Source organism: Staurois parvus, unplaced genomic scaffold, assembly GCF_062004578.1.
Source record: "Staurois parvus isolate SC_StPar_1 unplaced genomic scaffold, SC_StPar_1.0 ptg000630l, whole genome shotgun sequence".
NCBI lineage: Eukaryota > Metazoa > Chordata > Amphibia > Anura > Ranidae > Staurois > Staurois parvus.
In genome coordinates this window covers 407,759-423,456 of record NW_028318426.1, presented here as the reverse complement: position 1 = coordinate 423,456, position 15,698 = coordinate 407,759, and the positions used below count along the sequence as shown (strand labels likewise).

General features: G+C 43.3%; 1 protein-coding gene across 1 annotated transcript in view; it reads left to right on the top strand.

Moving 5' to 3' along the window:
• The window catches only part of WDR38 (WD repeat domain 38), a 182,282-nt gene that overhangs the window by 38,377 nt on the left and 128,207 nt on the right, over window positions 1–15,698 (top strand). Inside the window, exon 4 of the mRNA XM_089693386.1 lies at window positions 4,002–4,099. Coding sequence (XP_089549512.1) covers window positions 4,002–4,099 — 98 coding nt within the window. The remainder of the gene's footprint in view (window positions 1–4,001; window positions 4,100–15,698) is intronic.

Here is a 15,698-nt window from a genome sequence, read left to right as displayed (position 1 = left end):
GCTGGCTAGGTCTAAGGGGTGTCAGTGGCTTTTCATCATACCTTTGGCCCAGAGGTCTTGGACTCACTAATAGACCCAGTTGGGCGCTACCTCTTCCTCAAATTAAAGTTCCAAGATTTTGTTTTCACGGTGGCGAATGTAATATCAGGCTCCATTTCTTGTAATGGTCCTCTCTAAGCTGTCCGATTTTGGGGGACTTCAACATATCTCTCTCTCCAGACCTGGACACTTCCATGGGTAAATCTTCTCTCCCTTCATCTGTCTTATCTCTTATTAAGTCATGCCTGCATGACTTACACTTAGTGGATGTTTGGCAAATCCAACACCCTTCGGAGCAAGACTATAGTTATTGTTCTGCAGCTCACGTGTCATACAGTCGTATTGACTATTTCTTTGTGTCACAGTCTTTCCTAGATTGTCCGACTTCTTCCTCTGTCGGTCATTTCCTGTGGTCTGACCATGCCCCAATACATCTTATGATTCAGGACCGACCATCATCTTTGCGCCACTTTTCTTGGCACTTGAATGATACTCTGCTCAAGGATTCTTTGTGTGTCAAGGAGGTTGTGCAGACTATTCAACATTTTGTTCTTGATCACTCATCGGACACAACCGGACCTCTCAATCAATGGGAGACTCTTAAATGTGTTCTTAGAGGGGTTCTTATTAAACATGGCTCTTGTTTAAAAAAGGCTCGAATGATGGAGGTGAATCACTTGTTTTCACTCATTGCGCGCCTGGAATCTTCTCACAAAAGCACGTTGGACCCGAGGATTTCGGTGGACTTAACTAATGCTCGCAGAGATTTACTCCAACTTTTAGATTCTTCCTCTCTTGTTGCACGAGACAAAGCACGCAACACTCACTACTCCCTAGCAAATAAATGTGGTCAACACCTGGCACGTGTACTCCACCCCCACCCATCAAGGCGCCTGACAATACTAAACTTTATCATAATCGGGGAATTTCATCTGTGTTCGAGCGTTACTATTCTCGACTCTATAATCTATCCTCGGTGCATCCTGATGCTCAACCCGCTTCTTCTCTTACAGTTATGTCCCAATACATTACGGCGATCAAGGCCAAGAAAACTGTTAAGTGCCCGGGCCCGGATGGGTTTACCCCTCCCTTTTACAAAACGTTTGCTGCCCCACTGGCCCCGCTTTTGGCCCAAGCTTTTAATATCATTGACGATCTGAATGTGCCTTAATCAGCCTTTTTGTCCGCCAACATTTCGGTTATCCCAGAGCCAGATAAAGATCCTTCTCTTTGCGGTAGCTACCGCCCAATCTCTCTACTTAACCTAGATGTTAAGCTGTTTGCTAAACTTTTGGCGAACCACCTCTCCCCTTTTTTACCAACCTTGGTCCATTGTGATCAGGTTGGTTTTGTCCCAGGTCGTGAAGCTAGGGATAATACTTCTAAAACTATCCATCTTATCTCTTATATCAAACAACATGGCTTAAAGGCTTGCCTCCTTTCATTTGACACTGAGAAGGCATTTGATCGCGTTGATTGGCGTTTTCTACGTCTTACCTTAGAACAGATTTGAACAGGTTTAGGCTCGTGGTTCCTTGCTCGGATTATGTCCCTCTAATCTCGCCCCTCGGTGTCTGTCCTGGTGAATGGTACGGTCTCTTTATCCTTCCCCATTTTGAATGGGACTAGACAGGGTTGCCCACTCTCACCTCTTCTTTTTGTCTTGGTAATGGAACATCTTGCGAGAGCCATACGAGCGAATGACTCAATTTTGGGCATCCACACTCCCTCTGCGCATCACAAACTGTCTTTATACACAGGTGACCTTCTAGTATACATCCAACAACCACTTATATCACTCCCCAGTCTTTTTCATTAATTCCGCAGATTCAGTCTCTTCAGTAACTTCAAACTTAAGATCTCTAAAACAGAGGCCTTGAATGTATCGTTACCTGTCCATGTGTTGGTGAACTTTTTCTCTTTTCAATGGCGCCCAAAGGCTATTAAGTGTCTAGGGATTATGATTCCTGCTGACCTTACTGCTCTGTATTCCCTTAATTACTTACCCTTGCTTTCTCGTATCCGAAAGGATCTGGCATCCTGGGGTGCTTCGGCTCTGCCCTGGTTCGACCTTATCAACACCCTCAAAATGGATACCCTACTGAAGTTACTATACGTTTTCCAGACTGTACCAATTACTGTCCCTAAGAGTTTCTTCCTTTCCCTACATTCCCTTTCAATTAGATTTATTTGGCGCCATGGTTTCTCACAGGTAAAATATAGGGTACTTACGTACCCGAAATCCGGAGGCGGAGTGGGTTTACCAGACTGTGAACTATACTATAGAGCTACATTGCAAGCCCGGACGCTTGACTGGTTTCCCAGGCCCTTCCATAAAGCCTCTTGTATGATTGAACAAGATTTGTCTTCGGTTGACCTTCGGGCTTTGCAATGGGGCTATAATCAAGACCACCGGCGTTTTCTCGGCCTGTCCCCGTTGACTGTCGCTGTATTGCAATTGTGGTACCAACGGGGCATTGTTGCTCTTTTATCATCTGATCCCTCTCCCTTATCACCCCTATTTCACAACCCTGCTCTTCCTCAGGGGTTGGGCTCTTCTGTCATCGGTCCCTTTACGCGCATCTTATGGCCTGTAGCTCGAGACTTTATTTGCCCTCAATCAGGTCTTCCGCTCCTTCTGGGCGGACCTGGGGATTGGTTGACCACTTTACATTTATCCACATTTTGCAAACACCTACACTCTTCTTCCGACATTTATCGTCCACTTACTGAGTTTAGAGAGGGAGCACAGCCGCTTAATCTGCCTAGACATGTCCTAGCCTCCCTATATAAAGTACTGCACAATGCTCTTCATTCCGATCTCCCTCCCTACACCAAGGCGTGGGCTCGGGATATAGGTAAAGACATCTCGGCTGCAGACTGGTCCACGTCGTTCCACTTCACTCATAAATCGACTATTTCTTGTTATTCACAAGAAAAGAACTTTAAGCTCCTTTCTCGATACAGGACCCCCTCTCCCTACCCAAAATATTTCCTTCTACATCTAATCTATGCTGGTGCTGTACTAAAGCTGTTGGCACACAGCTCCATATCTGGTGGGATTGCGACCTAATACAACCCTTCTGGCGACAGGTCTTTGCTATATATGACAAGATCTATGGTGAGTCCTTGGCCCCCTTGCTGGAAATTGCTCTCCTCTATATTACAGGCTCGCTGGCTGCGCAGAAGAAAAATTTGGTGTGCTTCTTTCTATCCGCGGCCCGCCAATTGACACCTCTCTTTTGGAAGTCGACTACTCCCCCGTCTCTTCCACTGTGGGTCTCTGTACTTAATGATACCATGCGTATGGAGGAAATGCTGGCATTTGGCAATGATACCTACGATAAACATAAGTTGCTGTGGTCGGACTGACTCCATTTCTCCTCCTCTTTGTCTCTCCGAGATTTGTGTTTCCCTGTCGTGCCTTAATGGAGTTGTGCCCTACTCCCCCGAGTCTTTTTCATTCTAGCATGTTCATCAGTGTAGCCCTGCGGTCCGTATTGGGGTGCGACAGGTGGGATCATTCTGATGGGATACTGATGGATGATAACCTTGTCTCCACTTGTTGCCGTGTCCGTCTCCCGACCCTCTTCTTTTGCTTTCCTCTCTTCCTTCAATATCTTTACATCTGGTGTCTCCCTTCCCCTTTTTCCTCCCCCCCCTTTTTTTTCTTTTCTCTTTCTTCTCTCCTTTTCTTTGTCTGGGTGTATTCACTTGGTTTTATGGAATTATCTCATTATTGTTGAATATCGCCTGTCTGGGGATGCCCCCCTTGTATCTATGTTTGGATTCATCTTCCTTCATCCCATGGATCATACTGATACCTATGTTGTTGTTTTTTTTGCCCATTCCATTGTCGATGTTATTATTTTCTTGCCATGTATTGTTTAATTTGATACAAAATCTAATAAAGACAAATTTGCCTTTAAACCCACTTCTTCTATATATCCAAAACATTTTAGATCACAGCAAAAGTGTGGAAACAGTGTGCTTCAGCCCAGATTCAAAGTATATAGTATCTGCAGGCTGGGATCGTCTTGCCATCTTGTGGAAAGTGCAGGTAATGCGTTTATTTCCTAGTAAATCCATAATAACAAATAGTAATTAGCACAGATCTCAAAAATCCCTGTTTAATTTCTGAAAAATTTGGAACTTGTCAGGAATAGATGTAAAATATCCTAAAAGCCAACTCATGGCAGGTCTTTAAAGTACATCTAAACCTACTCATGAATTTATCATGTAAGATTTAATTTGTTAATTAAAGTTGTGTTAAATATAGGAAAACCTAATGAAACTGGCATTAAGGTCCTTATTGAGACATGTCCTTTTAATGGGGCAACAACTGTCTCCCAATTGTGCTTGTGCTGTTACCCTGGCATGTGCAAAGTTAGTGGAAGCTACAAGCTCCCATGCCAAAACACATTCCTACAGACATGATCACTTCTATCTCTATCATAGAAAGTCAGTCCAGATTAGTGATGTGCAAATGGTGCCGGAGCAAGTCTATGTGGACAGAAGTGGCTATAGAGTATAGGAGATAAATGGTACTGGGATGAAAAAAAATTTATGAAAAAAAGTTAAAAGCAAAAATGTTATTATTAAAACAATGGTAACATTTATCACACAGAGTGGTTTTTCAAACTAAATGACATGCAGTTAAGGTTTAGCAGTACTTTAATTTTTCCTTTTCTTCATTATTCTGGGAAATATCCATAGAAACAGGGAGTTTGTAGGTGGAATAGCGTGATTTATGGGCACAAATGCCTTGAGCAATAACACAATTTTGAGATTGTTACCTCCCAGTGGAAAAGCACAAAAACATAGGGAAAAAAGTATCTAAGGGGCTATTCCCAATTGAGAACCCCCTAGAAAACACTTTAATTTACCACCTTTACAGTGCCATATCCTCACTGCAGTCTTAGTAAAATTAAGTTGCTGCCTGTGAAATAAGTGATCATAATAGTGTGCCCAGATAAGCATCCTTTGGCCTTCTTCAGGCATCATCGTTCCCCATGTGTTCTTGATGATGCATTCTTTTTTACCTACATCCCATCCTCTATTGCAGGGGCGGACAACCTGAGGCTCTCCAGCTGTTGTGGAACTACATTTCCCATGAGGCATTGCAAAGACCGGAAGTTACAAGCATGACTCTAAAGGTCCCATGAGACATCTCAAAACTGACAGTACAGCTATGACTTGCAGGGGCATGATGGAACTTGTAGTCCTGCTACAGCTGGAGAGCCGCAGGTTGCCCACCCCTGCTCTAGAGTAGTGATTCTCAAGCTTAGTAAGACTGAGGTCGTATTTTTTTTTTTCAAATGTTTGCCCCAACAGTACCGGCATCATTCAGAGAACACTTTGCAAGAAGATGTCCAGCTTCCACAGAGATGAAGGTCTGGCTAAGGCGTGATGTTCAGTGAGCTGGGGATAATGGGCTACACCGGGAGTGGGGGGGGGGGTGGAGTTGTAGAGAGATATATAAGGGTTCAAATAAAGTAGATGTGTGTGTGGCACTCACCATAATTAATTCCTGAGGGAGCTCAGACTTGTGCATATTGAAGAGAGTGCCCCTGGAGATCCCACACTTCTGACTTCTGTGAAATCACAGCAGCAGTTTCAGGGCCTCTAGTAAGTAACCAAATACTGCAATACTGGAAATTAAACTACAGTGCTCTCACAGCATACCACTCTTCTTTTTTAACCCCTTTATGCCTAAGGGTAAAACAAATCTTAACACCCAAAAATAATTTTGCAACTTTGACATGTGTTAGCAAAGATCATCACAAATACTTTGTGCATCCAGGTGGATTACACATTTTTTTTCCAGGACAAATTGGGTTTCCCTTTGATGGTAAATGGTAATGGATATCTCCTGATTTTTTTTTATTGATGATATCATGTGTGTATGTTAGCAGTTGCTTGTACCCGTAGTGCAGCCCAGAAACCATAGTGCGCAATTTGCTTTTTTTTTTTTTTTTTGAATTCTCCCACTAACTGACACTGATATTAATTAAAAAAATTAAAAGAGACTTCCGGTTCCGGCGCTGCATGGGGTAGGGAAGACATCCCGTGGCTCCGGAGCGTTCTGTATATAAATACAGCCTCCTGCACCGGAGGGCTGCGATACACGGCACGGAGTCCCCCCCGCCTCCCCCGCTCCCGACCAGCTATGGAGCGGTATTTGCGGGCGGCAGCACCCGGCCAGGATCCCGCTCCCTGCATGCAGAGGGACAGATCTCCCATTCGTGCAGCCAAGATGGCCACCGCTGACAACGCTGCAGATACTGCAGATAGCAGCTTACACTTACCTGAGCCAGCTACACAGCGCAGCAGCCACAGCTCCTCTACCCTGATGGCCAGCATGGAGATAGAACGAGGGCCAGACCCAGATCCAGGGTCAGGATCAGGTAGGAGAGAGGCACAGCCACCCCACATTATCTTGCAAGGACATGCTGATCATAGTAGTCCCGCGGACCAAGATGAGCAAATCGCACAGGCTGTTGCTTCTCTGTTGCTACCAAACATTACACAAGCAGTAGACAGAGCAGTGAACCAGGGAATAGAACAGCTTAGAAGAGATTTGGGAGAAAATGCCAAACGCATAACTGAAGTTGAACAACGCCTTTCTGACTTAGAGGATGAATGCCAAGCTATGCAGGCAAGTGCTACACAAGCCAAACGTGAGCAGCAAGCCATCCTAGAAAAGCTGGATGATTTAGAGAGCCGTTCACGTAGGCACAATTTACGGGTGGTGGGCCTTCCAGAATCTTGCAGTTCAGGTCAGCTGTCTGAAATCTGCTCTAAACGTATACCCGCAACATTGGTAATTACGACACACTTCCAAGTTGAAAGGGCGCATAGGCTGGGTGCCCCATCAAACGACCGACGTACGCCACGGTCCATAATCGCTAAATATCTAAATTACGCTGACCAAGTGGCCATTCCCAACTCGTTTCGTAACTCACGATCCCTGCAACTGGATGGGCACAAGCTTTTATTGTTTGCTGATTATTCGCCAGAAGTTTCTCGCAAACGCAAATCATTCCAGTCAATTTGTACTACACTATTTCAGAAAGGGGTAAATTTTACCCTTGCCTACCCTGCTACACATTTCGCTTCACTACTCCTGCGGGGGAATCCAAATCATTTGCGCACCCAGAGGAAGCCCTTCTTTACTTGCAAAGCAACATTCTTGATGCCGGTGGTCCTCAACAACCGCCACGAGATCTTGGCCCGCGAGACCAACGCAGTCCCAGAAAGGACCCACCGAAACGCCAACGCATTAACCGTGCATCAACAAACCAAAGATCACCCTGACGGCTGAGTCACACGTTACTGGCTAATCTATAAATTGATCTTCCTTACCTATTGACAAAGCCTAGTTTAAGTGCATTAGTATCGGTTAACTACGATGTTTAAGTTTGCCCTCTTTGGAATTGCTTTCTCATGCTTCTCATAGCTTGTTTTTTAACCTGTCTACACTGTGTTATTACATCTTTGGTTGCTGCGCTGCCATAGATGATGGGGTGATCTGATCCCTTCCCACCTTCACTAATGGCCTATGCTTCCATAGGGGGCTCTACCTTTCTCCTCTCTGTTTATACACCTCCTTGTTGCGGGATCTACAACCCATCATTTCCAGTAACGCAGGCTACTGAAAGGAGATCACATGCGGAATAATGTGAAGTCCAGGATAACTATGCAGTTTATCGTTCTTTTTGTTTTTCTGAGCGCCCCATGTTGGGTCGGTCGGATTATTGTATGTTCTCACCCCCTTCTCCCTCCCTCTCTTTCTCTTTATCTTTCTTTCTTATTACTCGGAGATCCCACAACGCCTCTTCCTCTCATACAGAGTCAAGGGGACACAGACCATGGGACTGATTTCACGGATCGACGGCTAGCTAAGCTCGATTTAGATACTTTTCTGATCATCTCTACACCTAGTTCTTTATGCTTCGGGTGATCTCTTGGAATGTTAAGGGCCTGAGATCGCCGCATAAATGCATGGCCATTCTTAGGCATTTAAAACGCATAAAGGCGGATATTAAACTCCTTCAGGAAACTCACCTCACCCAAACGGATCTTATACGTATGAAAAAATTGTGGGTGGGACAGGTATGGGGATCACCATCTCCCTCTGGCAAAGCAGGGGTGCTTATCCTTTTTCATAAACGTCTTACACCGGACATTGTCCAGTTAGTCACAGATGAGGAGGGCCGGTATGTTGTAGCACATGTCATGCTAGACTCCTCCCCTTTAGTGTTGGCCAATACATACGCCCCAAACTCCTCGCCCAAACCTTTTTTTCAAGATTTGTCCTCAAAATTGTCCAATTTTTTACACCTCCCTGTACTAGTAGGAGGTGACTTCAATCAATGTATGGACATACGGGAAGATAAACAAAAACCTTTTATACATTAACACCTTCATTACTACACAACTTCACAGAGTCGCTGCATTTCACAGATGTGTGGCGATTGACTCACCCAGAGGGGAGGGAATTCACGTTCTTCTCTCCGGTACATCATACTCTGTCCAGAATTGATTATTTCTTTGTTAATCACGCGCTTTTACAAAACATCTCAGATTCTGAGATACATGATATAGTGATCTCCGATCACTCCCCGATTTCTATTTACATACGACACGCGCAAAATAATCACCACCCACGTATCTGGCGTTTCCCCTCTTTTCTAGCACACAATCGGGACTTGCTTCAACTACTGAATACTGCATGGAGCGAGTTTTGTGAAACAAATGCAGAACATCAATCAGATCCCAACCTTTTTTGGGAGACAGGCAAAGCGGTCTTACGTGGCAGAATCATAGCGTTCACTTCTACATACAAGAAAAACCTTCTTCGCAATTATTCAGCAGCAAGTCTCTGTTTAAGACAAGCACAGCAAGATCTAGCAAATCTAAATTCCCATGAACATAGAACTGCATGGTCAGAGGCCAAGCATCAATTTGACATGTGGGCTGCTGCCCAAGAGTCCATACACAAATTGTACAATGACCTGCATTTTCATAAATTTGGCAATAAGCCAGGCAAATTGTTAGCAAGGTTGTGCAATAAACCGTTCACACCTACTCTTTTTACGTCCCTGAGAGATGCACAGGGAATGCTGAAAACGGACCCTCTAGACATTATACACGTTTTAGAACAATTCTATCAGACTCTGTATGGCCCGGACCCTATAGACATATCTGAAGCTACCTCTTTCTTGGACCAGGTCACATTGCCTAGGTTAGACCTCACCTCACTTCAAGCTTTAAATGCTCCCATTACTTTATCGGATGTGTCCCTAGCTATTAAATCACTTGCAAATGGTAAAGCCCCGGGCCCGGATGGCTATACAGCCAAATTTTACAAGTTAATGGCGGAATCCATTTCTCCTACATTACAATTGGTGTTCCAGACCATTCAGGCAGGAGGAGATTACATTCCCTCAGGTTCCCAAGCCTACATCAAATTGATAGCCAAAAAAGACAAAGACTCGCTGGAACCGTGCTCGTATCGTCCTATATCGCTGCTGAATCTAGATGCGAAACTTTTATCAAAAATCATAGCATCCCGCCTAGCATCTATCTTACCTGCTCTTATACACCCTTCCCAAGCGGGATTCGTACAAGGGCGCTCAGCGGCTTCAAATATTCGGAAGGTGATATCCGCTTTGAATCAAGCCACGACCCTAGACGCGGCAATAGTTTCATTAGACACCGAAAAGGCTTTTGATAATGTTAGTTTTGAATGGCTTTTTTTAGCGCTCGGAAGGTTTGGATTTGAAAGCTCATTTATGCATTTGATTCACACCATGTACTCATCTCCAACAGCCGGAGTTGTAGCAGCAGGTCACATATCTAACCCTATTTGCCTTCATAAAGGCACAAGACAGGGGTGCCCACTGTCCCCGCTACTTTTCAATCTAGCTCTAGAACCACTAGCTTGCTTCTTATTGTCTAAATCTGATCTACATGGCATCAATATTGGACAAGAAGAGTTGAGACTTGCATTGTTTGCGGATGATATCTTAATTTTTACTTCAAACCCCTCCCTTGACTTGCCCTATATCCAACATATCTTCTCTTCCTTCCGCCTATACTCCGGACTTCGTATTAACTTTTCAAAAAGCGAGGTGCTTCCGCTATTCCATTCCCGCCTTCCGGTATGGACTCGCAATTCATAAACGCTCCCAAATATATTACCTATTTAGGTATAAAGATAGGGAAACTTGCTTCATCATTATATACGTTAAATTATACGCCAACAATTACAAAGATTATTGGGGAATTGGACATGTGGAAGGAATTACCACTTTCCCTCCTGGACAGATCACATCTCTTCAAGATGGTCAGCTTTCCGAAACTCCTTTACCCACTCCAAACCATACCTCTTTTGCTCAAACACAAGGACATAGCGAGGCTGAACAGGGCGATATCGACTTTCTTATGGAAAGGCAAACGTCCCCGTATAGCATTGGACAAGCTGTTTCTACCTAGATGTGAGGGAGGCTCTGGGCTCCCGAATATTCGCATTTACAATCTTTCCTGTCTACTTCGTATAGAACTAGACTGGCTCACCCAATCCTCCAAATACTCTAATTATCACTTGGAATCTGCACTAGCATTTCCGTATGATCTTTCGGCCCTGTTGCACTCCAAGGTTAATTCTCTGCCACCCCACTTAAAACATAACCCACTCATCCAAGACACCCTTATTACATGGAGGGAAGTCAGGCGAAAATTGGGGGTCTCTCCTTGGCTTTCACGCTTCCTTCCTATTCATCATAACCCCTCTTTTCCTCCCCCTCAATCTCACGATGCATATGATACTTGGCGATCTCAACAACTGACTTTGGTACACCAACTATATGACATCTCTACAGGTTCCCGAAACTTCTTGATAGTATTCTACAAACCTATGGACTTCCGGCACATCATTTCTTCTACATACTACAAGTAAGGAACTTTGTTAATTCTATGGCCCCCCACTAAATCTACCAGATTTCAATCGACATTCATTGACGTCTTAGTGAACTCTCGCAAATACAACATCTCAAACATATATAGTCTGCTGAATCTTCTGTTTACCAAGCCTTTAGAGACATTCAATACAGCGAAATCCTGGATCAAGGACTTCAATAATACAATTACAGCAGACCAACTATTGTCAGGTTTTCAATCCACTTGTGCCTTTAATAGTAACGAGTTCTGGCGTGAACAACAGCTCAAGATTTTACATCATGCTTACATACCATGTCTTTACTCTAAAACAGACCCGGCCCTGTCTACCTGCCCTCTGTGTGGAATTCAAAAACCATCCCTACAACACAGATTGTGGACCTGTCCCCCTATTTTGGCATTCTGGCAGCAAGTGGTTCATTTCATATCCATCATTACAGCTTTCTGCTTACCCATCCACCCGCTGCCGCTGCTCTTCGGATTTCTGGAACATCCAATCATTGGCCTCTTTTCTTCACAAACATCATCCTTCAGAGACAATAAATCCTGGATATCAACCTGCCTTTTAATTGCAAGACGTCTCATTCTCCGTCAATGGGTATCCGACTCCCCCCCAACCATGATGGGGGTCAAACAAGACTCAACACTCTCTTACGCCTGGACAGGCTTCACCTAATCACCTCTCCCACTACATCAAATTACTACTATACCATTACTATAGAAAATGGAATTCATATATTACAGGCTCACTATCCATACAGGAGCAGGCTTTCTTTACCCAGACAAGGACTCGCTATAACTTTATTTGTTAATCGGCTGTGTACATTGGTTACCTATCTAATTGCTTATGTCCATCTCTAATTTCCATATTCTCATGTATATACTCCAACTCCATATTCACTTTCTCGATCTACGATCCTTTATAAACTCGACACTGTTCTTACACAATTGACCTTCATTAGCTGGATGGCAGATGACACTTCTTTCACACCACATCACATCACATTACATCACCCAAGGTGGAACCTGTACTAACATACATTTGATACATATGCAAGCTATCTGATCGATGACCTGTATCTTCTTGCTTTTTCCATATCTCGGTCCCTTTTTTCTCTTGCCTCTTTTTTCTTTTTCTTTTTCTCTATACTATCTCTACACCTTCGAGTATAATCCTCTCCATTCCTGGGTGCTTACTGATTTGAGGCCAAATTGTCTCATCGCCTCCACTTCCGCACTTCCACTTCCACTTCCACACTGCCCTCTTTGATTCTTCATAAACTTTACCCCCCTCCTTTCCTACTCATTTCTTTTCTCTTTTTTCTTCTCCTGCCCCTTTTCCCACTGTTATTTATCCCTGCCAACTAATTCCTCAGTTGTTCTCTCCTGTATTGTGTTTTGTGTTTTGGACACGGTATGGGCGGTCTACTGTGGATGTCTATGTACACTGACATTACTTAACATTAGATACTGGCAAGTTACACCATCGTCAGCTCATAATTGGATTGTATAATCCCGATGGAATGCTATTGTTTTCCCCATGCACGAACCTCTTCATTCACACCTTCCCATACTACTTTTCCTACTTGTTTATCATCATGATTAGTATATCATAGTATTGTAATAGCGCCCATTTCTAGCGGCTATCATTACCGATTTAGGGCTGTGTTCGGTTTATTTGTCACACTACTGCACCTAGTTAGACTTGATGTCACATGGGTACTATAACTGTGTCATTATTTCTTTATGTTTTAATTTGTTAAAACCTAATAAAATTTTTCTCAAAAAAAAAAAAAAAAACTGACCCTGACCTTAAAACACTAACCCTGGCACAGACCTAGAACAAACCTTGATCTAGGATTTTTTGTTTATTTTTTTATTATTTTTATTTATTCATTTTTTTTTTTAACACACTTGTTTTTTTTCTCTCTCTTTGAAAGGACAGAGGACAATGTATTTCTCTCCTCCATCAAGAGAGAAAAAACAAGGGGGGTGGGCTTCACAGTGACTGATCACTGTGACAGCCAATCGGAGGCTATCACAATCAGGTCACCCGGAATTTGGAATTTTGGGTCCCGATTGTTAGAACGGGACTTGGGGATCTCAGTGACACCCCGGTCTTCATGCTGGGAGTGTCCCGTGCAGTGTGCTCCCAGCACAAAGACAGGTACGCAAATTAGCGGCCCCACGGAAAAAAGCCCAGTTCTGTGAGGCCGCTTTGCATGTAGTCGATGTCAAGGGGTTAAAGCAGAATTACACTGTATCTGAGCACCACAAACCAAAAGTGCTATGTAATTCATTTTTAATATTCAAAACAAACTCCCCTATCCATCCATGTCTCCATGCTTTATTTTTCTGAGAAATCATTTACAAAAACACCCCGTATCATTTCTGGTCATGGTCATCTTGATTAAGGGCAGATGACATGTAGCAATTATTTCCTGGAATCCATGTGCCCTTAGCTCAGGCATGCAGACAGGAGGGTGTGCTTATCTTTGTGAACCCCTCCACCCCTCCTGAAGACTCCTGAGATGTATGATATCATTTGCCAAGACATGGAAACTAGGAAGTAACTAAAGAAATGTAAAAAAAAAACTATTTAAAACAAGTAAATATGATATACTTTCCTATTTACTAATGCTGGCAGGATACGGATTCAAAATAGGCAATGTTGATTGAGAGAATGAAATCCCACTTTAAGTCATGAATTACAAATGCTAAAAACAATTAATGTACACACAGCCAAACGTAAGAGGATTACAAAGCACACACTATCTTTGCATGCCCTTTGCAAAAGAAGCTTCATCGGCTGGAGGTGTTTTAATTGTTCTTCATTTAGTCATAAATTCCAAAGATTAAAAAGGAGCAATATGCCAGGACACTCCTAGCATATCAGATCCTTATTTAGCTTTGTTCAGGCATGCTGTGTTCATACCATCTGTTCACAATGTTATGTTGATGCAATTCTGCAGCCACACTCCACCCAGATAAGCACAAGGCTAGAATCTGGTTCAACACATCAGAAAAGGTATCAATACTCTGATTCTAAGAGCCTTTCCTGACATTAATCTCATCTGTTACTAATATCATAGCTCAGCTAGTCTTTATTGTCTGCTCATGAGCTGTTTTTGGTTTGAACTTAGCTTGCTTGCCAAGTTAGGGCTCATGTACACTGCAGCTGATAAACTGATGTTCAGGAGCAGTTCTGAGTTTTTTTTTTAGCAGTCCCTGAACTGTCCCTAATGTTTTCCTATGTGTCCATGTACACATAGTCGTTTACAGTCGTTTACAGGCAGTTGAGTTTACAGTCGTTTTTTTCAACGCACCAAACTTGCGTTCAGGAGTAGATTTTAACAGCGTTTCAAAAGCCAAATGCTTGTAAATGCGGCTAACCGCGTTTATAAGCGTTTGCATTTAGAAGCTTTTCTTTTAACTGTTCCATATCCAGATGCTGTTCAGAGCCTTTTTTCATCATCAGAAATGCATGCAAAGTGCTTTCCATGTATTCAAATGAACCCAGTACACCAGCACAGTCAGTTCCAGGTTTTGTGTGAAGGGAAAAATGGTAGAACGTGACGCATTATAATCATGATGGGATCCATAGTGAACACAACCAGAAAAGACAACTAATCTCAACACATACTGCTCTCTCTGCTTCTGCTCTCTCAATTTCTCTCAAAATGTCTGAAATAGTTAATTTTTTACTGTTTTCAGTGCATTCTGGGCATTTTGGAAGGTCTCCTGAGGTTATCTTTAAAAAAACGCTTCTAAACACAAAACGTGCATACATGTGGTATGCAAACGTGGCTAAACAGACGTTTTTTAACCTACATTTTCCAGCAGTCAGTTGCCATCATTCAGAACTGTTTTCCAAACGTCCCGTGTACATGAGCCCGTACTCTTGGTTAGAACCAGGGGCGGACTGACAACTCATGGGGTCCCCGGGCAATAGGGGATCATGGGGCCCCTGTGTCCTTGCCCAAGCTCAAAAAAGCCTATGAAAAAGGCACCAGGGGCATCTCATGGGGCCCCCTACTGACCCTGGGCCCTCGGGCAGTGCCCAAGTTTCCAAATGGTCAGTCCACCCTTGGTTAGAACATAGCTTGGATTCTCAGCTCTGTTCCTTTTTCATCCTATGTCTAGCTCTTTGACATCACTTGCCACCCTCTTTGACCTCTGGCAAGATCATGACTTCACAATGTTGTAGCCCTTCTGGTCTTAACTGTCAATTGCTGCCAGCCAGGCAACTCCAGGGGACATAATTAGAAGTTGCTGGATCCCATTCACATCGTCAGGAGTTCTGGGTGAGAAAGGACACTTCTGGGGACTGCACCTTACTGCTTCTTCTGCAAATAATACCCTCTTTGCCTGCTAATAGCTCTTTAAAGAAGGCAAATTAAATTAATAACTAAATATTTTTTGTAAAAGAAAAACTATGAATACAAAAACGTAGAATTCACTCTTCCCTCTTAATGAGAAAAAGCACAGCGTGGCTACCAACAACTTTCAGTGATCTCATTATACGGAGAAAAGACACTAAAAAGGTGTATTTGTAAAGCAATAAATCTGACATTCACCAGAAATTCACTGCAATGACTCTCAGCTGCATGTTTTGAAAGGTCAGTGTGACTGATTTCCCACAGTAAATGTTTAGTGAGTCACATGCACTGCTTCATAAGTATGCCTCTAAATAATTT